Source organism: Hylaeus anthracinus, unplaced genomic scaffold (assembly GCF_026225885.1).
Source record: "Hylaeus anthracinus isolate JK02 unplaced genomic scaffold, UHH_iyHylAnth1.0_haploid 11997, whole genome shotgun sequence".
Classification (NCBI taxonomy): Eukaryota; Metazoa; Arthropoda; class Insecta; order Hymenoptera; family Colletidae; genus Hylaeus; species Hylaeus anthracinus.
The window spans coordinates 9,868,729-9,892,603 of NW_026534344.1; the positions used below are offsets into that span (position 1 = coordinate 9,868,729).

General features: G+C 31.4%; 8 protein-coding genes across 12 annotated transcripts; 3 read left to right on the forward strand and 5 right to left on the reverse strand.

The window, feature by feature from the left end:
- Positions 1–197: 197 nt before the first annotated feature.
- On the forward strand, positions 198–1,553 carry LOC128889581 (jerky protein homolog-like). Its single transcript, XM_054147305.1, has one exon. The coding sequence runs from the start codon at positions 198–200 to the stop codon at positions 1,551–1,553; it is 1,356 nt and encodes a 451-aa protein (XP_054003280.1).
- Positions 1,554–2,140: 587 nt separating this feature from the next.
- On the forward strand, positions 2,141–5,901 carry LOC128889723 (XK-related protein 6-like). The gene is made up of 4 exons (XM_054147627.1): positions 2,141–3,718; positions 3,960–4,281; positions 4,591–4,746; positions 4,817–5,901. The coding sequence occupies exons 1-4, from the start codon at positions 3,416–3,418 to the stop codon at positions 5,293–5,295; spliced, it is 1,260 nt and encodes a 419-aa protein (XP_054003602.1). The 5' UTR covers positions 2,141–3,415; the 3' UTR covers positions 5,296–5,901.
- A 404-nt stretch (positions 5,902–6,305) lies between these two features.
- On the reverse strand, positions 6,306–7,360 carry LOC128889727 (dynein light chain roadblock-type 2). Its single transcript, XM_054147631.1, has 3 exons — positions 7,129–7,360; positions 6,983–7,061; positions 6,306–6,911 (listed from the first exon to the last, which is right to left on the reverse strand). The coding sequence occupies exons 1-3, from the start codon at positions 7,129–7,131 to the stop codon at positions 6,700–6,702; spliced, it is 294 nt and encodes a 97-aa protein (XP_054003606.1). The 5' UTR covers positions 7,132–7,360; the 3' UTR covers positions 6,306–6,699.
- A 180-nt stretch (positions 7,361–7,540) lies between these two features.
- Positions 7,541–9,080, reverse strand: LOC128889725 (NAD(P)H-hydrate epimerase). Its single transcript, XM_054147630.1, has one exon. The coding sequence runs from the start codon at positions 8,592–8,594 to the stop codon at positions 7,803–7,805; it is 792 nt and encodes a 263-aa protein (XP_054003605.1). The 5' UTR covers positions 8,595–9,080; the 3' UTR covers positions 7,541–7,802.
- Positions 9,081–9,318: 238 nt separating this feature from the next.
- Positions 9,319–11,607, reverse strand: LOC128889724 (BRISC and BRCA1-A complex member 2-like). 2 transcript variants are annotated; one of them, XM_054147629.1, is made up of 4 exons: positions 11,126–11,607; positions 10,733–11,034; positions 10,305–10,652; positions 9,319–10,210 (listed from the first exon to the last, which is right to left on the reverse strand). In XM_054147629.1, the coding sequence occupies exons 1-4, from the start codon at positions 11,208–11,210 to the stop codon at positions 9,842–9,844; spliced, it is 1,104 nt and encodes a 367-aa protein (XP_054003604.1). In that variant the 5' UTR covers positions 11,211–11,607; the 3' UTR covers positions 9,319–9,841. The 2 variants fall into 2 exon arrangements, with proteins under 2 accessions (XP_054003604.1, XP_054003603.1); XM_054147628.1 differs by having other exon boundaries at positions 10,281–10,652; positions 11,126–11,603.
- A 646-nt stretch (positions 11,608–12,253) lies between these two features.
- On the reverse strand, positions 12,254–20,195 carry LOC128889893 (tubulin alpha chain-like). 2 transcript variants are annotated; one of them, XM_054147957.1, is made up of 9 exons: positions 19,894–20,195; positions 17,586–17,808; positions 15,304–15,408; positions 14,897–15,093; positions 14,593–14,685; positions 14,097–14,282; positions 13,523–13,771; positions 12,584–12,747; positions 12,254–12,489 (listed from the first exon to the last, which is right to left on the reverse strand). In XM_054147957.1, the coding sequence occupies exons 1-9, from the start codon at positions 19,894–19,896 to the stop codon at positions 12,363–12,365; spliced, it is 1,347 nt and encodes a 448-aa protein (XP_054003932.1). In that variant the 5' UTR covers positions 19,897–20,195; the 3' UTR covers positions 12,254–12,362. The 2 variants fall into 2 exon arrangements, with proteins under 2 accessions (XP_054003932.1, XP_054003931.1); XM_054147956.1 differs by lacking the exon at positions 19,894–20,195 and adding an exon at positions 18,327–18,567.
- Positions 20,196–20,518: 323 nt separating this feature from the next.
- Positions 20,519–22,812, reverse strand: LOC128889880 (chromatin assembly factor 1 subunit B). The gene is made up of 6 exons (XM_054147928.1): positions 22,416–22,812; positions 22,204–22,336; positions 21,831–22,134; positions 21,492–21,755; positions 21,203–21,430; positions 20,519–21,132 (listed from the first exon to the last, which is right to left on the reverse strand). The coding sequence occupies exons 1-6, from the start codon at positions 22,554–22,556 to the stop codon at positions 20,604–20,606; spliced, it is 1,599 nt and encodes a 532-aa protein (XP_054003903.1). The 5' UTR covers positions 22,557–22,812; the 3' UTR covers positions 20,519–20,603.
- A 113-nt stretch (positions 22,813–22,925) lies between these two features.
- LOC128889883 (coiled-coil domain-containing protein 115-like) lies at positions 22,926–23,865 on the forward strand. 3 transcript variants are annotated; one of them, XM_054147931.1, is made up of 2 exons: positions 22,926–23,076; positions 23,282–23,865. In XM_054147931.1, exon 2 carries the CDS (start codon positions 23,340–23,342, stop codon positions 23,841–23,843), a length of 504 nt encoding a protein of 167 aa, XP_054003906.1. In that variant the 5' UTR covers positions 22,926–23,076; positions 23,282–23,339; the 3' UTR covers positions 23,844–23,865. The 3 variants fall into 3 exon arrangements, with proteins under 3 accessions (XP_054003906.1, XP_054003907.1, XP_054003905.1); XM_054147932.1 differs by having other exon boundaries at positions 22,950–23,087; XM_054147930.1 differs by having other exon boundaries at positions 22,974–23,143.
- The last annotated feature ends 10 nt before the right edge of the window (positions 23,866–23,875 follow it).

A 23,875-nucleotide genomic window follows, 5' to 3' on the forward strand; every position in this document is an offset into this window, starting at 1 on the left:
TTTACGGTTACATTTACTTTACAGTAGTATGGTTCAATAGTGCCGGTTGTTACATGAAGAATTAAAGTGAGTGCGATAGAGATGCAGTTAATTCTGCAAGAACTCATTGAAATAAGTATGCGATAGTTCGCAGATTCGACTGGCAGTTGTAAGAAACTATTGCTGTGCTCGCTAAGCTTGCAAGAATAACTATCAATATGGAAGCTGTCCCTTCACAGAAAAAGCGAAACACCGTCGCAAAACGTCTAGAGATTGTTCAAAAGATTGAAAAAGGTGTGTCTGTAGAACAACTTATTGCTGAATATGGTATCAGTAAAAGGACCGTATTTCGATACAAACAAACCGCGTCATCGATACGAGAATATGCGAAGAAAGCGTACAATACGATGGATTTGAAAAAAAGAATGAAACTTTTATACGAAGATGTAGATGACCGGCTGTACACGTGGATCTTAGAGAAACAAGCCTCAGGAGAGGTCCTAACTGATACAATTCTGCAGAATAAAGCAAGGGCAATGCATGAAGAATCCGATGGTCCATCAAAATTTACAGCAAGCCGTGGTTGGCTCAGGTGTTTCAAAAGGAGACACAACGTACACATGAAATCGCTTTCACCTATCCATGTAGGAAGACCACTCAACACGTATGAATTGGCTGCAAAAACATTTCTAAAAGAATTGTCAGCAATATTAGACAAAGAAGACATCAGTGAAGAAAATATCTATAATATGGACGAGACGAGTTTAATGTGGAAAGCTCTACCGCGAAAAATATTGGCCCGCGAAAGAGACAAAAAACAAGAGATAAAAAACATAAAAGTAAGACCAGACCGTGTGTCTGTGGTATTTTGTACCAATGCTACTGGCACGCATAAACTACCACTGCTACTTATTAATAAATATGCCAATCCACCATCTATAAAGGATTGTATACTTACTTTGCCAGTGATATATAAAACTCAATGTAATTCGTGGATTAATAAAATCGTTTTCAATGATTGGTTTAAGAATCACTTTAAGGTAAGTGTGAGGCAACGTCAAATGCAGAATCATCAAAAGGGAAGAGTGCTGCTGTTGATTGGTAATTGCAAAGGACACATGCCTATTCAATATAAATGGGATGATGCCCAGTTTAAAGTAGTGTTTTTGCCACCAAATACATGCTCATTTATTCAGCCTTTGGATCAAGGTATAATTGCAGAATGTAAAAGGATGTACAAATATGATCTACAGAAACGTGTACTTCAATATCATGAAATTAGGCAATTTTATGCAGATTACAACATAAAAGACTGCATTGATTTGATCAGTAATATATGGAATGAAATAACAGCTCCAAGCATCAGAAGTTCATGGAAGAATCTTTTGGGCCGAATACCATTAACTGAGAATCCTAGAGAACAAGACTCTAAGACCAGTAATGAATCTAATTATGTTGATTTTATTAATCGTAAAGAATATATATATTGGAAAAATGGTAGTACATTCTATTATTGCAAGAAAAGCGATATATTAACAAATAATATAAGACATGTAGAATCTGTTGAACAATGAGTATCACATTACCTATTTCTAACAAATGTGTTTGTGATCAATTTTAATACTAACATTATTCAGATTATGAGTCTCTACAAGTTTATTATTATATGTTCATTTATTTATTGTCAGACAGCCTATTATTTGATACAACAATGTACCAATGAACATTTAAGTGATAAAAAAATTAAATAGATCAAGTAAATAATGTACGAATAAAACCCTTGTAGTAAGGCCATAAGTACAATTATGAAAGTTTCATCATAAGTTCAAAAATCTTTTACACTGACATATATTTATTTTTTTCTTTATTTCCTTGTTAAAGTACTGAAAATTACTAGTTGTACAAACTACCAGAAAGGATTTATAGGTAAGTGTAAATAAAATAAAATAACAAATAACAAATTCCCAATTATTACAATTGTACATTAATTTATATGAAATAAATTTAAGAATGAATACGTGATCATTGAAGTACATAACACTTGTCCCACTTTATTATAATGCATACAATTCTTTCCTATTAATGTATGAATAAAACCATAACGTGAATTGTTTATTTTTGAATAAACCAAATGTTATTCATTCCTAAAGATACACTCAAAATTCACATTGAATTAAGCTTTAAAAGGGTTCTAAGTTGTGATTGGTAGAGTAATATAATCATGAGTATTATACTAACAAAAATCCCAACACACCTATCGCCTTTTCAGATGATCCGATCGCCTCATGTAGAAATAAAAGTCATTTGTTAAAAACATGTATAAATATATAGATGAGTGCTTATAGTGTGTATATGTGTCAAACCTTCGCACACATGTGTAGAATAAACAACTGTTAAGGCGAGTGTACATCAAGGACGAAATTGAATGTAAAGGACATATTGAGTGCATTCAGCAGAGGCAACAGTTATCTAAATGCACTGCAAGAATTGGTTGAAATATCTATGCGACAATTTGCAGGTCAGGCTGATAGTTGGAAGGACAATATCAGACAATATTACAATAGTTTGCTTACAAAGCTTTTAAAAGTTACAATTCATATGACATCTGTTTATGCATGAAAAGGGCGAATCACTCTCGCAAAACGTCTGGATATTCTCCAGGGGTTAGAGAAAGATGTGCCTGTTGAAAAGTTTGTTACCGAGTATGGTATCAATAAGGGAATCATGTATCGATACAGCATCGAAAAATGTTCAGATTCCGAACTCGATGGATTTGACAAAAAAAAACCAACACTATTACACGATGATGTAGATAACAGACTATACTCTGTATTGTATTGATCTACAATGTTTGTGTAAACAAAATTATTATTTAAACTCATTAAATAAATAAAATTACTCGTTATGACAAATTTATACAGTACATGAGGATGTAATATTTATACTGCATCCAGAACAGCAAAGAGCTAGAGATAATTTCTATCTGAACCACTATCTAAAGATTGCTATGACAACGTAAAATTGCTTCATGTACCAAACCAGATTATCACGATCAGACGTCACTAACTTTTTTTATAATTTTGTAATACATTGAAGACAGATACAAATTAACTACATTTGAATTTGTGGCGTGTGTGAATCAATAGATGACAAGTTATTTACACGATTTAATTTTTAAAATACATTAAACTGTAATTATATAGAAATTTGAAATATTAGTATATTTTTTAAATCGTAAGGATATACTAAAATGTAAAAATAATATTTAATATAATGAAATTTTTAAGCCAAGTAATGAAGTGAAGTTTAATACTCACGTTAAGGTTATGTGTACAAATAAAATAAACATACGATGATTGTAAACTACAGAACTGACAAGTCGTAGCATACTCAAATTTAAATTATGATGCTTAAGATTTTTTGACAACAGATAAAAATGGAGATTCGAAATAATAAACATCATACACGACAAATAATTGGTATTTTTCCTGTATTGGAATTTGATAACGACGATGTAGATGTTCCTTTAAAAAATCCAAGTATATCATACTTGGATATTTTCTTTCTCGGATCCTCGATCATTATGCACGTTGTAGATATGGCTATTGATATGAACCTCGCCATAAGATATTTATTGGCTGGCAAAACAACATATTTTACATGGACAGCTACTTTTATTTTTCTACCTTCATTGATTAATGTTATAATTAGTAGAAAAATGATATACCAAGATGATAAGGTAAAATGTTGCATTGGATATAAAGAATTAATATAATTAAATATAAAATTTATTATCAAAGTAACATCAAGACTTATTCTTACATGGAACGCTAAGAAATAATATTGCTGGAATCGATGACTCCATCTAAATATATCCTCATACGCAAAATTTAATATAATTCTGGTGTAGCATAAGTCTCAATGTTCTTTTGTAAATGTTTTTCTGACAGTTATTAAGACTGTTATTTTTTTCTTTACAGATAAGCACAACATCAAATCATTCAGAATATAAATGGATACATGCAATGTTAACAAGGAATGTATTCTTTATTGTAATTGTTGCATTTCAATTAGCACCAGTACTCCGTTATTATCAAACATTGAAATATGCTTTAAAGGCTTATAAGTTTAAAAAACTGAATGACCATAATGCTCAAAGACGATATTATCTCAAAATGCTCAAAGAAGATCAAGATGTTGCTTTATTAAGAGTATTTGAATGCTTCCTCGAAGCAGCTCCTCAACAAATTTTACAATTAACTATATTGTTGAAGAACTATCACAGCAATATTAATTTTGAATGTACATATATTTTTATATATTTACTAACTTTTTGTAAACAATGCAGAAAAGTAATGTATATCTAAAAATTACTTTATGCAATAAATTAATTTTATTTTAACTTACTGATTTGTTACATACTTATTAAGAAATTATATTTAATCAACTTCTGTTGATTTGTGGTCATATATTTACAGAGAATTTTTCAATGTATGTATAAAATCGTAAAAATATGTTGTCTGGTATATCTATACAATGTTCACAAAAGGTTAACTGTTATGTTATAATATAGAACTTGACAAGTAAAAATAATACTTGTATTTATTACAGTTATTCATCAAGTAGCTAGCATCCTTAGCTCACTTGGAAGTATGGGATGGGTTATGGCTAGTTACCATCGTAGTATTAGATTAGCTCAACAAGATAAACTAAACATTGGACTTACAGGAACAGTTCTTCAATTTTTGTGGCATTTCTGTACTACGGGTAAGTCAATTATTATTGCATAAGATTCATAAGAGAACTAAAAGTCGACATTTATGTATATATTTTGCAGTTTCAAGAATATTGTCTTTGAGTGTTATTGCAAGCGTATGGCCATTATATACAGGTATTGGTTGCATTTGTCATTGGATCGGCATGACTACTTGGGTTATTATTGATTCTCATGGTATGTTAGAATTTTGTAGGAATTACAGTCATGCGCCGCATTTTCCTCCGAAAGTTAAAGAACGCATTTATTCTATGTTATTTTCTATGGTAATTGGCATAGTTCATGTATTTATATATTTAAATGCAGTAGATGGTAGCACATTTCTTAAACATGTGTACTTTTACATAATCTGTTTTCTTGAAAATATAACAGCAACTATATTTTGGATATATAGTTCATCGGATGAAGTTAAAAATGCTTGGTACTTTAATGTACTCCTTATTCTTTGTATTATACCTTTTTTGTTGGGTATAACAGCTATGATTGTTTATTATAGTGTTTTCCATCCATCCTTAAAACATCAAAATACTGCACATACATAATTTTTATAAAATTCATCTAATAGGATATTTAGAACTCTTATTCAGAAATATTTAAACAAAATTTAGCTGACTTATTTATTGTTTATAAATTGTACAAATATTTGATCTGAGATAGCATTTGCACATGTACAATTAGTGTATATTTATTTTCAATAATTATTTTATTATATTTATAACAATATATTTTTATTTTTATATCTTGTATCTGATACAAGTTTTAAGAAATCTTGTCAGTAACCATGACTTTTTGTTAAATTACACATTTAACTTTTAAAGAATCAAATTTTATCTTTTCATGATATTTGATTAAACATTTATTTTTTTTTGATATTTAAATTGTTAATCTATAAATATTTATACACATAGTATACGTGTTATGCATATTTATACAAACAGTATAAATGTTTATAGTTTAGAAAAAACGAGTTCCGGCATATATTGTATGTATAATTTGATGCAATACTGCCACATTCAATAAGGCTGAAGAAATCTGACTAGAAAATAGTATGTATAATACATAGTTTATACAACTTTTACTGTGCTCTTTATATAATTGTATGTATATTAAAAAATAATTGTATTTTAATACATGTACTTAGAAATTTATATACGTAAAAATTAACTCAGAAAACAAAATTTACAATGATCTTAGATACAAATTATAAATTTTTAACACTTTACCATATTTGGATTCAGTATACTTTATATATTCTTATAATAAACAAAATTATTTTCATTAGATTTATGTGTATGATTTCACAATGAATGACACCCTTGGTTACAGTATCATATAACTCATTATATATAATACATATATAATTATTAGATATTAGATTGACAAATAATACATAAAACATTCACACACACATATATGTTACCAAATATAGAACTATAAAACATTAAAAATTACTTGAAGCAGTGAAAAAATATCCTAACAATCAGGATTAGGTAAAATAAAAGTAATAGTCTAATTTTAGAGATGGATCAATATTAAAAAAATTACTCAAACAAACATTAAAATCTATTTAATTTCCTTGTAACCAAAATTTATTTAAAAGCAACAATTTGAATTATGTAACACAAATCAGTCAAATGTATTACTTATAATTTATAATAAATAAATAAAAACTTTTAATTTAACAAGACTGTAACTATCAAAATGTTAAATTAATGATTAACATTTTTTTTTTTATTTTTTTGTTTTAAAGTAGCATGCGTGATTTTCAATCTTTGGAAGCAATTATAAAGCACATTTCTAAAGTTATTTGTGAAATAGAAATCAAACACTGCTTTTCTGTAAGAGTAATAATGAATAGTTAAAGTTAGAATGGAATGTGCTATGTAAAATAATTCATCAACAAGTAAAGCATATATTTTCATATATGTTATCTCTTTTCTTGGATATCAATCAACTGGGTTCTGAATTACTATAAGTATAAATTCCTTATCTGGAGCAACCATTATCTCATGTTTCTTACTACGAATGCGTAGGAAAGTAAGATCATTTGTTGGATCTAGATCTCGAACAACAGATCGAGCTTTATCTGACAGTTGGCTAATCAAACCTGCATACTGAACTGTGGTAGTGTTATCCAGCGTAGACTTGATTGGAATACCTAAGTATTAGAGTTTATTACATTCCATGTAATACTGATATTAATTATATTCATAAATTAATACAACACACCTTCTGCATTGACTACAATTGTTCCAACTACTCCCTTATGAGACTGAATACGTTTCATAGTTTCTTCTACTTCTTGTGCCTTAAATAAATATTGAGTTAACCCAAAGCGATTTATAAAATAAGTGTATAATTTGTTGCAAATTTACCATTTTTTATATTATGTTAATCTTATGTTGAATGTATTACAATATTAATTAAGAAGTTCGAAATTATACTATATATGGAGAATTTGATAAGAATAAACCGTCACTTGGATCTGCTTGGATCATTGAATGATTGGATCCTAATTCCTACCGTCCACACTAATCGTTCATATATTTTATAAATAACATCGAAAGTAGAATAAACAGACGTGTTTCTTGAGCTTTAAACGCCACCTAGATACGTGGATAACGTCATAGCGGTAAATTTAAATTGGATTCAAACGCAAACATTCCAATTTCCAATTTTTCCATATTGTTTTTCTAAACTTCCGTCAAGACAACATACAAATAATGAATTAAAAATAATGTACAATATATGAAAAACTTCAGATGTATAAAATAAAATCCATCTAAATATCAATCAAATAAATTTAGTTGATTACAAAAGTTGCACAAATCTATAAAAAGTGACAAACTTATAAACTATGTACTTTATTAAAAATCATGTATACAATGTTTCTCCATAGGAAATTAGATGCATATACAAAATTTATATTTTGATTTTCCTTAAATAATTGTGAAAATTTTATTTATTAATTGTAATACACATATTATGTAATAAAGATTGGAAAAATATTTTATAACAAGGAATAATTTAATTGATTTTGCATCAAAATTTAGGATAAATTAACAATTAAATCAGTTCCTGAATATTCAGGTAGATTCAGATTATATTCAATTTCCAATTTTTTGGGTACAAATCGGCCACCTAAGTAATGATATTTTCCTTTGAATTTCTGAGCACACATTTTTGGTGCTGTCAATGATACTAGCATTTCTGGTTTTATGCCTCCTTTTTTGGGTGGACCATCTTCGACATCCCAACCTGATGGTATATCTATACTACAAATAGGCATATTTGTAGTTTCTAGTAAATGAATAATTGGAATGAATGTTCCTCTCACAGGTGGCTTAAAACTGAATCCAAATAAAGCATCTACTATTAAACCAAACTCATGGAGACGATTTGAAGTGAAGTCTTCTAAATCATTTTCCAACAAGGGAATATCATTTTCAACGCATTGGTGTAACAGATTTTCATACAAAGTGTTACTTGTTCTTTTAGGATAATAAATTTCAGGATAATATCCAAACTGTTTTAAATGTCTTGCGCAAACAAGTCCATCTCCACCATTATTCCCTGGTCCACAACAGACCAAAATTTTTTGCGTAGGACTTTTGAATGCAGTATAAGTACAAGCAATGGCAAAAGCACAACTCTGACCAGCAAGTTCCATCAATTGGTCGACGCTGAATTTATATTTTTCAAACAAATCTTTGTCTATGTTAATGCTTTCCTGTTGCTTCAAGTACTTTACCATGATTGTATATGATCTTCCTTTAAAAAAGGAAATAAATTTACTGGTAGATAAAATAGATTTTGTGTAACTTCCTATACACGATACCATTTATTAATTTTAATAGATGGAACCATACAATAAGAAAGTATAACCTCTTGCACTAAATATGTTGTTTTTTCACTGAATTATTGTGAACTAAGATTGACTTTAAAGAAAAATAGAAATCTCCTTCACTTTACAATCACTTTAAATCTTTTCAACAGAAAATATACGCGTTTTGATTAATTTTGCTATATCCTTGGATAATTTCCCATAATTCATATTTTGCATAAAGACATTGAGACACGTAATGGTCGAATGACGAAACTCGTATCTGCTCGTATCCCGCATTCTTCGCAATATTTTTAAACATCTACGTCGTTGTATTTTTAAGTAACTTTTTGTTAATTTCTTGTTTGTCTATATGTTAGAATAGATCACCTATAAACCAATTTTGTTCAAAATGCTTAACCTGCAAATGATATTTCGTTGATATACACATATATATATACACATACATATATATATATATAGTATAAATCATACAAAATTCTTAGCTAAAAACTTGGTATATAATAAATAAAATATTTAAAAATATAATAAATAAATTGTATTGTTACATAATAAGACATTAATAAATTATTATTTATTTTCAAAATGAGCTTTAGGATTTTATTTTTTCATACCAAAATATGCCTCTCAATATCGCGTGATAAATAAAAAAATCGTTTATATTCTATACTACTTGTGTTTGATTAAAAAATAAAATCTTAAAGCCTCTTTTAAAGAACCCTTTATATTTCATTAATTTAACATAAACCTTTATTTAAAAAATTACAGTTACGACTGAGTTATAATTTTATATATGTGGTCAGATTAATAATAATCGCCATCTGAAATAACTTGTCATTTATCGATTTTTAAAAAAAAAACTTATATTGAAAATATTGTATTTGATGAGCTCTACATATATATACAATCTTGAATCTTTCAAAATATTCAAGTAACCGAGTTGCTGATAATTAACTTATCTAAGTGATTGATGCGGCTACAAACAATTTCAAAAAAAGGTATTTCATGTAGCAAGTGTTACTATCTTATTCTGCATAGTTAGAGTTGTTACATATATACGTATATGTACATACATTTGAAAATAAAAAAAAAATGATGTAGAATTAGTTCATTCATAAAATATTGCGTAAGTAAGTAATACATGCAAAGAATAGGAAAATTCAAGTGAAATTATTATTCTTGTTAGAAATATTTATGATAAATTGTAATGTATTAATTAATGAATCAGATTTTAAAGTAAATTGCTAAGAACATATTTTAATTGAATTGGCCTTAAATTCCTCTAAGGCTTTGCAGTGAATATGATTCATTAATCTATTTATCATTTTAAGTGGATTCCAATTACAAGAATATGGAAAATATATCTGTTCTGTATATGGAACACCTTGTTCTCTCATATGATATACTGATTGCAATGTAACTATAGGTTTTTCCTTAGGAAAATTCAGTGTAAGTGTTATGAGAATATATAACCAGAAGTCATCTTCGCCATATAAATAACACATATAAGTGAAGTTTACTGCATCATATTCGCATAAATTCAGATACTGATTAGTAGCCATAACTGACATGAAGGCACATCTCTGTTCGAAGCTGTGGACTAATACATTTATCTAGAATAAAAAATGATTTTAATAACAGCAAAACAACTATTTCAAAGTATAGTAAGAAGAAATTACATACTTTCTCTGATATACATTTTCTTACTTCTGTTATATAATCCATTAAAAATTTATTACGTGGAAAATGTGGTAACAGTAATTGAGTATTGCCAAGAACATCTTCTAATGGTTTTGTTAAGTAAAGTTGTGTCATAATTCGATCCCAATTTGTTCCAGAATATGTTACATGAAGTATTGCTACAGCATTTTCTGATTCGCAAGTACGATTTTGTAACTGTGACAGATCTACTGATAAACTTATTAGAAATCTAGCCTCTGTTGGTTTAGAACCTAAAGGTAATAATAGAGTTTCGACATCTTCCAGTCTTATGTCTGTTTTCATTAACATAGTATATTCACGTTTCAATACCTCTTGCTTGTGAAGCAATTGTATCTAATACAAAAATAAGAATACTTTATATAAACATATATCCATAAAAACATTGAATATCTGATAAATAATAAATAACAAACCTGATGATCTTTGTAACATACTAGAAGTTCCATAAGAACATTTAGTAACGCATCTTTATTGTTAGGATTCCATTTAGCAAGACTAGGTATTTTAGTAGATAAAATGTCTATGTCCATATTTGCTAAGAAAGTATCATCATTAAATACGAAATCAGGTCCCATTTCAGGGCACTGTGAGTCAAAAAATACATTCCAGATTAGGGTTTGTCTGGCATAAGGAATAGACAATTTAAAACGGTCCCCTTTATTTTTGCCACAGCTAGATGACATAGAATCTGTTCCAATTATTCCATTACATACTCCTTTGGAAAACATCGAGAAACAATATATCATAAAATAATATAGAACATAATATTATATTTATATACAATTATTTATTGTGTTATGCCTTACCAAGCCTATTGTTTGATTGAACACGTACTAAAAGTGGTTCAATATACGAGTCGGGATGTAAAACTTGATATTGTTGGTTTAACATATTAATAGATATATCTTTTATACAATTAAAATTTTATAAACTATGGTAACAAATTGTAACTTTATCGTAATACTTTAACGTCTTCAGCGATTTCACGTAGAACAACGTATGTAGAATAACAACGTTTGAAGCATTGAAGAATTACATTGTTTTGATGTCGCAGATCACAATTGTTTTTAAACGCATGTATGTAAATGCGCATAGGAACTTCATAACTAATTTTCCTATATAATAACTAACAGCACTGTTAGTTGACTGACTTTAACATGTTTTAATTTTTAGTAATCATAATAACAAGAATAACAGTGATGATCATGGAATCAAATAGAACATCAATTAAATATGAAAGTTATTTGAAAAAAGAATTCATTATATTATTGGTATAGTCACAGCCGACTCTCGGCTGTGGTATAGTAATTCTAGGTATGTTGTTCAACCTAGATTGGTGCTACTGGCAGAATATTCTTACTGATTGGCTTGCATATGTATACACATATATAGGGTGTCCCAAAACTCGGGGAGGAGCCGGAAATGGGGGGGAACTGAGACGATTCTGAACAACAATTTCCTTTGCAAAAATGTCGGATGGGGCTTCGTTAAGGAGATATTAAGCGAAAACCCCGACCAATCAGAGCGCGCGTAGCCTACGCTACCGCGGCCGCTCCAACGGTCTACGCGCGCTCTGATTGGTCGGGGTTTTCGCTTAATATCTCCTTAACGAAGCCCCATCCGACATTTTTGCAAAGGAAATTGTTGTTCAGAATCGTCTCAGCTACCCCCCATTTCCGGCTCCTCCCTGAGTTTTGGGACACCCTGTATATGAAAACTTTACCATTAGTGTTAGTTATACAAATTTGTCTTCAAATGTAATGAATAAATAATTGACTGCATGAAAGTTTAAAGAGGAATTTGTGTCTACCATATAGTAATACTTCTTCTTGATAAATACAATAGAGGGGCTCTAGAAACATCAACAATATAGCGCCCACTGCTGTTATTCTTCGATTCTAATCGACTTATAAATTTTCTTTATTTTAGCAAGAAAAGATAAGTTTTATTAATATCGTTTATTGTACCGTAAGAAGAATGTTTAAGTACATAATATACTTCCAATATACTTAAGTATTTTAATTAAAATTACGTAGTATAATGTTAATACTCTTCTTCTTCTTCGGTATTTGCAGCGTCTTCTTGGACTTCGCGATAGTCTAGTTCTAAAGCAGCCAAGTCTTCTCTGGCTTCTGCAAATTCACCTTCCTCCATACCTTCGCCGACGAACCTACGATAAAATCTCGTTCGTTTAAAGTTCCATAAACCTTCTTTGCTTATGTTACGTTTAATTAGACGCTTGGATGAAAGATAACGAAATGTACCAGTGAACAAATGCTCGTTTGGCGTACATAAGATCGAATTTATGGTCGATTCTCGCCCAAGCATCGACTATGGCAGTGGTATTACAGAGACAACACACAGCCCTTTCCACTTTCGCAAGATCACCACCTGGTACTACAGTGGGCGGTTGATAATTTATCCCTACCTGCAGTAAATTTAACTATCAAATTTATTTATTACTTAATTGAATAATTATTTACTTTACGATATTATTACCAATTTCAATGAGCTTGGCGTATATTGTACGAAAAAGGACACTAAATGTTCTGTAATTAAAATGACTTGTTGCTCACTTTTAGTTGTTAAGTTATAATTATCAAAAATCTGATTTATACTATAGTGCGAATTCATGCCCCTTCGCAGGCGTTAAGTTGAGATTCACGCGTGCATCGAATTGCCTAATACTAGGGGCTAATACTAGGGGCGGTTCAGATATTATTATCGATTTCAATGAGCTTGGCGTATATTGTAGGAAAAGTGTCACTAAATGTTCTGTAGTTAAAATGATTTGTTGCTTACTTTTAGCTGTTAAGTTATAATTATCACAAATCTGATTTATACTATAGTGCGAATTCATGGCTTTCGCAGGTGTTAGGTTGAGACTCACGCATGCATTGAATTGCCTAATACTAGGGGCGGTTCAATATAATGAGCACGACGACAAAAATAATACTATTGCAAGTAATTACAATTTGTAATTACCGTCCTTTAAACCTAAACTAAACCAAACCAATTCATACCATTACTTTTTGCTCTGGAGTCTTTTATCGTCTTGAAAACGTCATAAAGCGAAAAGTATGTAATGACGCTCACAACCAAGAGTGAGTGACAATTATTTGGTCCAGAACAGTCATAGCCAGTGTCGCCGGTAAAGTATTTAATTATTCTAAATTTGCAACGAATACTCATGGAACATGAACCTTGAAACCAGTGGGACACCATTCAACGAATTGAACGTGTTTCTGTCTTTTGATCATGGCGATCGCTGCGTTCACGTCTTTGGGAACGACGTCCCCTCTGTAAAGCATGCATACGGCCATGTATTTACCCCTACGCGGATCGCAATTCACCATCTGATGATTCGGTTCGAAACAGGAACTTGTTATGTCTGCTACCGTAATTCTTTCGTGGCCAGCTTTCTCGCCCGACATAACAGGAGCATAAGTTGCCTGCGAAAAATGCGGTGAACAATTTGACGATTGACGAAATTAACACGTTGACTGCCACGTCACTCACGTATGGATAACAGGGATTGTTACTGTGAAATTAAATAAATTAATTCTGACGGTGAGGTGTTCACAAAAATTAATCTGGGTAAGATTGGTAAATTCTGAAGAGCTCGCAAAAATAAATACTACCATAAATATTGGATTACCATATTTCTAATCGTATAGAAAAGAAAATTTAGCCTCGTAGAAATTTTCACGATTATTAGTCTGGTAGTCAACGTGTTAAACTACACGTATCCCGACGACTCGTTTCTTGATAACTTACAAGAGGAAAATGAATACGCGGATAAGGCACTAAGTTCGTTTGAAATTCGGTGAGATCCACGTTGAGGGCTCCATCGAATCGCAAGCTAGCAGTGATCGAGGAAACGATTTGTCCGATCAAACGATTCAGATTCGTATATGTCGGCCTGTCAATGTTCAGGTTCCTCCTGCACAATTCATAAATAGCCTGCGAAATATGGCCAATTATTAATAAATCGATAATTCAATAAATTCAACTACAGCATTTGTTTCAGCATGTGTAGTCTAAACAATCTAATTTATTTATTTAGTAAATGCTTATGTTACTTTTACATTTTTAGATTGTAACATGTACAAAAGAGGGCCCAAGCGTCAAAATGTTTATTAAATGAATAAACTGTGTTTATTCAAATTCTCTAGCCACAACTGTGTTTTGAATATGACAAGTAAATTAGATACTTATACTTTTTAGCTGTAATTGAACTTAGGAATCACAAACATCGAACTCGAGTACGAACTTGATTATCAACTATGAAGGCCACCTCGCAGTGCTCTAAGGTTGGATGTGTGTAAAGAATCGCGTTGTATGGCTCTACAACGGCGGTCGATACCTGCATAAATCGTGCTAGTTTTAATACGTTCGATACTTTTGTTATTAATGACAAATTATAGCCCTATACAGCGCAAAACGTTGCTGAAACATTTTTGCATAAGATTCCTTATATCCCGTGAAATAATTCGCTGTACATTGTCTATAAACCGTTTGTGCAAATTACAGCAACGTTTCTGCAACGTTTCAGACACTATTGCCGAGAAATATACCTGCGGCGCTGGATAGATGCTAAAAGTTAATTTACTTTTCTTTGGATATTCAGCAGATAACCTTTCCATCAACAGACTGGAAAATCCTGAACCTGTCCCACCACCAAACGAATGGAAAATCAAGAAACCTTGCAAACCTCTGCACCGATCGGTCAGCTTGCGGATGCGATCCAAAGTGATATCGACGATCTCCTTCCCTGAAAGATAAATCTTGTCGATTTAAATAAACGAAACTTCGGTACAACCAAATATTCGTTTATTTATATTATTTCCTATTTCCGTTGTTATTACTTTTGTTATTTCATCTCAGACACTCGAGAACCAGAGACGAGTAAACTTTTCATCTAGATTAAAATTCCTAATCAAATTTTTCTCGTGGTCATCATACTAATCAGGATATAGCGTACCTATCGTATAGTGGCCTCGCGCGTAATTATTCGCAGCATCCTCTTTCCCCGTGATTAATTGTTCAGGGTGGAACAGCTGCCTGTAAGTGCCCGTACGAACTTCGTCTGAAACATCATCGAGCTTTTGTCAATTAAATGTAATAGATTATTGAGGCTCTCTTGCCCTAGGTTTTAACAATTAGTGGTTGAGGCTTGGGGATGTTAGCCACGTTCTTTAGGAAAATTGTTCCGACGTTTCACAGGCATTGCAGCTAAATTCTTCAAGGAACAGGTGCCATCAACATTGATGGTCCATTGGTAATGAACTGAACGGATTAGATGTCCTGGTGTTGTTGTATTAAACTCCAGGGAAATCACAAGAGAAAACGTCCACAACAATGATAGAGACTAGAGTTGAATAGAACTTTAAGTACCCAGATGATTTCTATGGCAATGCTAAGGTCAGTTATTGCAATCATTGCCAATTCATTGGCAGGGTAACGTTGTGGAATGGGTAACATTTCGTGAAACTACAGTGGGTGTAGAATGCATTCGTACACCGATCAATTTCCCCAAAAACTTTTGTGTGAAATTGTAGTTTCTTAACTTTTTTTTTTATAATCAATGATATTTTACATATTCTCGGAAGTCTCTAAGATAGATATAGTCCAAACAACATTTACTAGTTAATATAATTTGTGAAATTAACAAAAATATGCGAAAAGTGGGTAAAAGTATAGAAGCAACGAGCATTTGTACGATTCTTATGACGAACCATTCACAGTAGAGTTTGTAACGTAAACGCGTTAGTTTATTGCTCCGTACGAATTAGAAAACATCAAATTTCCAGTAAAGTACTTTTAAAAATGGTTCTAATAGAGGAATGGAAAAAGATCCCACTTCGAATAACTAATAATTTAGTTAATTTAATGGTTAGAAAAGTTACAATAATTATAAAATCAAAAGGAAATCCCACGGAGGAAGTATTATATATATATAAATTAATGTAAATTTATTTTTTTTTAATGAAGTTTTAAAAATTAAATAGTTGTGCTATATACTAATACTTATTGTTTCAATATTTCTATCGATTAACTGTTTTTCTTTTTGTTAATTTCGCCACTTACATAAATAGCTATTTTTTTTTTGTAATCTATCTATTCTAGAGATTTCCGAGAATATGTAGAATGTCATTGTTTATCAAAAATAAGTTAATAAACTACAATTTTACATAGTTATTTTGGAAATTGATCACTGCACCGTACATGTACGAATACTTTCTACACTCACTGTATGTCCTAAAAGGTCATGAGCTTTAAGGCTTTGAAAGTTTTGAATGTAATATGCGGAACTTGGATTAATTGTAGACAGAAGAGCTACAGGAGTAGAAATAACGATGGAAAGAGGGTAATTTGTTACAACGTCAAGCCTCTTGTATTGTTTTCGCTGAAAAGTAGGTAATTTGTTCAGTGGTCCCCTGACTTAGGAGTTTATTGACATTTTTCAGACCCAGGAAGTCCCTTGCCCTCTGCCCGGAACACTTTTCCTAAAGAATACGGCTTACACCCGAAAGCATTGATCAGTACAATATTGTCTCGAAATAAGCAACTGTTTTCGACCTAGAAATAAGCAACTCGCTATCCTCATCTTTTCGTTTGAAGTTGCTCGCCGAGTGATAGATCCGAAAAGAAGTGAGACGTCCGTGAAAGCGAGAAGCCGATCAGATTAGTGAAAAGATCAGTCGTTTATTAAAGTGATCAGCTTTTTATAATTGACAAAGCTATTTCACTACCACTTTCTCTATTTGTTTAGATTAGCGTATTTCTTCATTCGACACGCGCATGCGTCTTACATGACTCCTGCATTGTTCTAATAGTGTTTGCAGTATCTCTTACTTCTTATCTATAGGGGCCCGCTGAACCCATCTAGCTCGGGTACCTCGGGGTTGCTATGCCCGTACTGTAGCTTCAAAAAACACCGCTACAGCCCCTGAGGGGTTAGTGGAAAGAGCACAGAATATTTGTAATGTTTTTTCTTTCTCTAGCGTGTGTATTTTACGAAACAATACTGTTAGTTGGATGTAGTTTGTCGCTACATGCATAAAACCCCCTGTTTTTTCTACGGGTTCCCCCTCGTCTCGCTGGAGAACAAAGTTAAGCCGAATAGCATACCTTCCTCGAAATAAGTAACTCGCCGGTCCCGACCGAGTTGCTTATTTCGAGACAATACTGTATCAACCGTTAAAAGTGATCAATTTTTAATAAATTGAAATTGAGGTATCAAACAACGTTCAATTGACTTGCCTACTACCGTTGGCTCGAGATCAACGTAAACTGCTCTGGGTACGTGTTTCCCTGAGTCTGTCTCGGAAAAGAAGGTGTTAAAAGAGTCATCCCCATAACCCACGGTAGTGTCACTGGGCATCTGTCCATCTGGTTGGATTCCATGTTCTAAACAATAAAGTTCCCAACAGGCGTTGCCCATCTGGACGCCTGCTTGACCGATATGAATGGATATGCATTCTCGCTGTAATGATTTGTGAACAACATTGTCAGGTAGTTTCAACATCTTCGATTCACTGTAGAATATACATTTATAGCAACCACAAGAAAATGTGATCGCGGTTTCATTCGTTCAAAATTGATGCGTGACTGGGCGCACAGAGATCTAGTAGATCCTCATTGGAAGTACATCGTGTGCTATTGTCTAACATAAATCGGGTACTTCTTATTTAAATTAAAAAACAAATACTCTACTCAAATTGGCATTAATTTACAATTTGAAAATGAACTGGAATAATAGCTTGTTCGTGTGAAATGAATAAAACTCATTTTAGTCCCAGTTCAGTTCTCTTCATTAACAAAATTAAATTAGCTGATAAAACGTATTGATACTATGAATGGAACTATAAATTTGCGAAACATGAAAAAAAAATATAATCTCATCTAATCTTCAACTAAGCGTCTACCTAAGAGTTGAGAAACACGAAGACACAGTATTTAAAAGAATAGAGGGCACCTTATTGTTTATATGTAGTAGCATACCTTTTTTGCCATTTTTATATAACTCAGTTTCTTAAGTTGTTATTTTTATTAACGAGCACAGAATATACTTTGGTATGCACATACAGTTCAGAAGGAATATAAAAGCACGACATTTACGGGCAACGTCTTTCAACGAAACAAGCTAAAGTCACTCAACAAGGGATGATTACAAACTGACACGCCGAAATTCCATCGACGGAAGCGACCTTATACCTGTCAGCAAGTTGTAAAGCTTTATTACCTTGACCTACCAATGTCTCCGATTAATAATTCAGTTGCGGCCTAAAAAAAGAGCGCCTAGTCGTTATACGCAGTTGCAACCACAGGGCAAATCTGCTATCGCGAATAGACACAGAAGTCATACAGTACAGAACAAAATGATAGAACGCTTGAAATAATTATTCAATTACATATTATCAACAATGATAATTTTATTCCGTTTTTGCCTGACATATTCTTAAGGGAACACATCTTATACTTGGTGTTGAGAACGTAAACATAAAAACGTAAGGGTTGAAAACATTTTAATAAATGTGTAAAGCGCTTTATCATTTTGTCCTGTACTGTAAACTCTTTCGATATATCACATCATCTACACGTGTGATGCTAAAAATCGATTTTTATGGGTTGACATACTGTAACCATAGCAGCTTGATCGAACATCGGTAGTCGCGCGGCACAATTTTGCGATTTACCGAAGGAGAGCTGATCTCCTAATAGGATAAACTGCTATCAGTTCAATTGCATGTATACATACATATTATGTATTTAAATCCATAAGCAAATGTATGTAACAAGAAGTACGCGAGTGATTCGAATCGCGTTGATCTTTTTTTCATGTTGAGATTTCCTCGAGTAATGTGGAATTTTGTTTATGCTAACTTAAAATTCTTAGATTGTATTCTATGAGCCACGACATAACGATTATAAAACACTATACCATAAAAATTAATTTTACTGTATTCTCGATGTATTAACTATATCTTTCAAACAAAAATATAAAGAGAGCTAGAATAATGAAAATAGGGTTGCACAGATTTAAATTAAATTGAATATTAAACCTTTTGCAAAACTCGCATTGAACGTACTGCGTTGAATGTTAAGAATCGATTTGTTCATTCATAAAATATTTATCGAGCATCTATACACTTACCCTTAACTTTTAACGGCGCGAGTTTGGCAAGTACTTTACACACAATTTACTATCGGCAGTTCATCAATTGGTCGATCATGTTAGGTATATAGCAGTGCATTCTAATCGCGTTATATACAATATTTCATCTATACCCGTCACCATTAAGTGGTTTTAAATTATAATTTCCTGAACTATTATCTAGCAGAATAAATCGAATACAGAAATCCTACTTCCCCAATAACAATTATGATGGATACTTAACGCGTTTGATTTCAATTTTTCTAATTACATAATTTTCCAATTAATCCACGATAAGCTTATTATCTTTTAAACAAAAATATTTTACTCTAATTGTGACTGGTTATAATTTATAATTAAATTGTTGTCGGTGTAAAAATATCAACGGAATGTACAGCAAACAAAATGACTCACCATCGTTGTTTGAATGAACCCGTGAGGATAAAAACGCGTCAGGGCGTACTATGATTCAACTACTGTCTGCCTTAGCGAACAGTCAGATCACTGTGATGCGCCACAGGTATATAATACCTGTTCTAGCCTTCAAAGGTGACAAACTTTATGCTATAGTATTCGTGACAATTGATATGCGTGAACAACTATATATTTCTATAATAGCAGAAACGTGATTCGTTAATTTGCGACAAGTTGAACAATTTACTGAAACGAAAGTTCTGAACGTTTATACGCATATGCCAAAAATTATTTAAACGAAAATATTAAATTAATACTTTACTACGAGTATGTTAATTATAATGAAACACTATTACACGATAAATAATATAAGAAACTATGTCATGTTAAAAAACAAACATTATAATGTTACATGTATAATGTACATATATATATGTACTGAACTAGAACTGAATTCAATATAGTATCATTTTTTCAATGAGTTATTGAAATTTTGATAGTTTGTTTTTATAATTAGTATATCAGATAGTATAATATTTTTATCTCGTTACCATTTACCCTGAGATAAGCACTTGTTTCTTAATCTTCATTCTTTAATCTAATATTTATTATGGTAATCTAAATGTATAATTAAAACATTTATTGCAATAATATAAAATATAAAAGATGGTTGTACAAAATATAATTATAATTCTGAAACATTTTCTATTTTATGGTTGCTCCTTTTTAAGTCCCTTTGGACTAGAAAGAGTAATTAGTTGTACCCTTCGCGGTGTCTTGTTAGGAATAACTAAAGGTACTTCTAATTTTTTAGGTGAATCCTTTGCATTCACTTTTACAATTTCACTAGTACTTTCTTCATTATAGACTAATTTAATATCTTCAGTTTCCTCAGTTTTTGATTCATTATTTAATTTTTCTCCGCAAATAGACGTGTTATTCGACAATTTATTATTTTCATTTACTACATTTTCTGAGTTCTTCTTAGAAACTTCTTCCATCTCACACATATCAATATCCATTGCATTATCTATGTTAATGCTTGGCAAAAGGCTCTCAGTTACTTTTTTAGTAGTATCACTTGCCACTAGAGATTGTTTGTAACTCTTATTGCTGATAAGTTTTATTGGCGTTTTATTTCCACTTTTATATTCTTCACCTAGTTCACCTTTTTCAAAGTGTATTATTGAACAGTAGCCATCTGTTGAAGATGCTACCAAAATTTGACCATTGCTTGACCTATAATATATTAAAAATATATATGTCCCATTAATGGAATGATAAAATTTAAAAAAAGAATGTTACTTACCATGCAATATCTGTTAACCTAGTATAATGAATATTTGATATAATAGCAATGGGTGAAATTTGCTGAGTATCATATATTAATACAGAATGTTGTGTAGCAACAGCAAATACTATTCTATAAGGTAATGGTACCATAGGTGCTGAACTATTCTCTCGCAATTCAAAATAAATAGGACAACATCGAACAGCTATAGTGCATTCATCCAAAGAAGGTAACAATATAAGAGGTCTGAAAATAACATGATATATAAAATTTATTATATAAAATAATATATGTAAAAGAAACTTACTCTTTCAAATTGTGTCTTGAAAAAATAATTGTTGCATTAGATATCCTTTCTGTAGTTTCTAATGGTTCAATTATACCAGATGGTACAATAATTAATATTCCATCCAAAGAAAATGTTAGTCTCCTAAAAAATGATTTAAATGTATCATCATAAAACAGTCGCACTGTTTTATCTTTCAATGGGTGGCTTGCTGGTGTTGGAATCTTAGCTTTATAAACCCGTTGTATAGTTTTCTTAGTATTTATGTCAATTAAACGACACATCCTGAAACATATATCATAAACTAAATATAAAATAACATATATCAAATGTGTTTCCAAAGAAAATTAGTAGATATACCTGTCTGTACTTATTGTGCATACATATTGATTGCATGGGTCCCATGTAACACCTTGTACAAAACCCTTATGATCAGACAATATAGCTGTAGATCGTCCTTTATGTATGTCCCACAAAATTGCTGTGTTATCCACAGAACCAGAGACCAACATATTAGAATCTGGAGACCAACTGATATCATAAACATCTTCAAGGTGACCCCTTAAGACTTTCCAAGATATCCATTGCTCTTTATTCTCAGATTCATCAGAAAGAATGTGAAATTCACAGTCCTCCTTTTGTTTCCATAAAATAATGGTTGATTCTAGTAATAAAAGTGTATTTAAATTTCAATCAATTTTCAACTAACTAACTCAGCTGAATAATTACAAACCATCATCTCCAGATGCCAAAATATCGGTTGAAGGTGAAAATCGTACTACGTTCACTGCTTTTTGATGACGTTCTAAATCTGCTACGCATTTTACGATAGCTCCACCGTTTTCGTTTGTTGTCAAGTGCCATATCTGATAAAAGAAAAAAAACAGTATTTGAATAAATTTTATATAAAATTACTCAATGTACGAATTATATGTACAATATTACCAAGACATGTGAATCAGCACCACCGGTCGCAACTCGCCAGAAGACCTCACCTTTTGATGTTTCATAAATTCCAGCTTGTACGTCAATACTTAAAACAGGGTCACGGTTATGCCATGAAATTTCAGGAGTCGTGCACCACATAATTTTGATGTATAAACAAAATAATGTAAAACTATAACAATGATAACAATGGACAAATCTGACAACGTCTAACCTTTTCCCAGCGTCAGATTATTCCCGCCAAAACATGTATATAGTTCACTTTTATATTCAATTTTGAATGGTGTTCGTATTTTTATTACTAATAACATATCGAAAGAGTTAAAATTATGAAAATAAAGTTAATCAAGTTATTAAATTAGCATTCTTTCGGAGAATCGTTAAAGAATCGTCATAAATATTGACTGTTCAATTCAAAGATGTGATAATGCGGCACTGTCATACAGTCACGCGCAGTATTACCAATTGTTTTATTATGATTTACCATCTTCACAGCAATTCACGATATAAGGTGTGATAGTGTGCATTAGTGTGATAAGGTTGGATCACGTGTGATGAGGTGTATACACGTAACTACTTCTCTAAGGAGATATCTGCGAGATGAATCGTGATTATTATTATTTTTTTGCATAGAACATATAAAAATGACAATTTGCAAAAGGTAGTTGAAACGTTAGTAATATTTAACACTGCTCAGTTATTAAAACAGGATATTGTTTTGACGTTTGGTGTGTACATGAAAACATGTTTATTTGATAAATAAAATTTAGATCTCTTCTGTTATTGTAATTAATATATAGAATAATAAAAATGTGTACTATAAAATGTGTACCGTATACTATACTTTGTATATATGTATGTTTCAGATAATATTCCAAAACATTACAACAATTCTTTCTGATTGGAATATTGGAGGTATACAAGATGCATGAAAGTATAGATGATATATGTAAAGCAATTGATGAAAATTTATTGCGTAATTTAGAGCTAATGGAAGGGAAAATTATTGTCAATGTTCAACTAGAAAACATATTGCGTGATGGTCATATTGAATTAGCTAAAGCTAAATATATACGTGGCAAGGAAAGCATAAGTGTGCTACAGATTCCTGATGATGATGAAAAAGTTGCTACACTATTTGAATTAGAAACAAAGATAACTGAAGAAACAGGGAAAATAATACCAAATTTTGATATAAGCTTAAAAAAGTTAGATAAAGATGGAGGAGAGATTCAAGATCCTATAAAATGGTTTGGTGTACTAGTTCCACAAAGTTTACGAATTGCTCAAAAACGATTTCAAGAGTCCCTTTATCTTGTCATAAGAGCAGCAAACATACAAGCAGAACTCAACTCTGTATTAGACAAATTAAAGTCTTTATACTTTTTGAAGAATGATTCTTGTTTGATAGAAACCAATAAAAAATAAAGATTATTATAGCGTGTTCGAATTTATTTGTT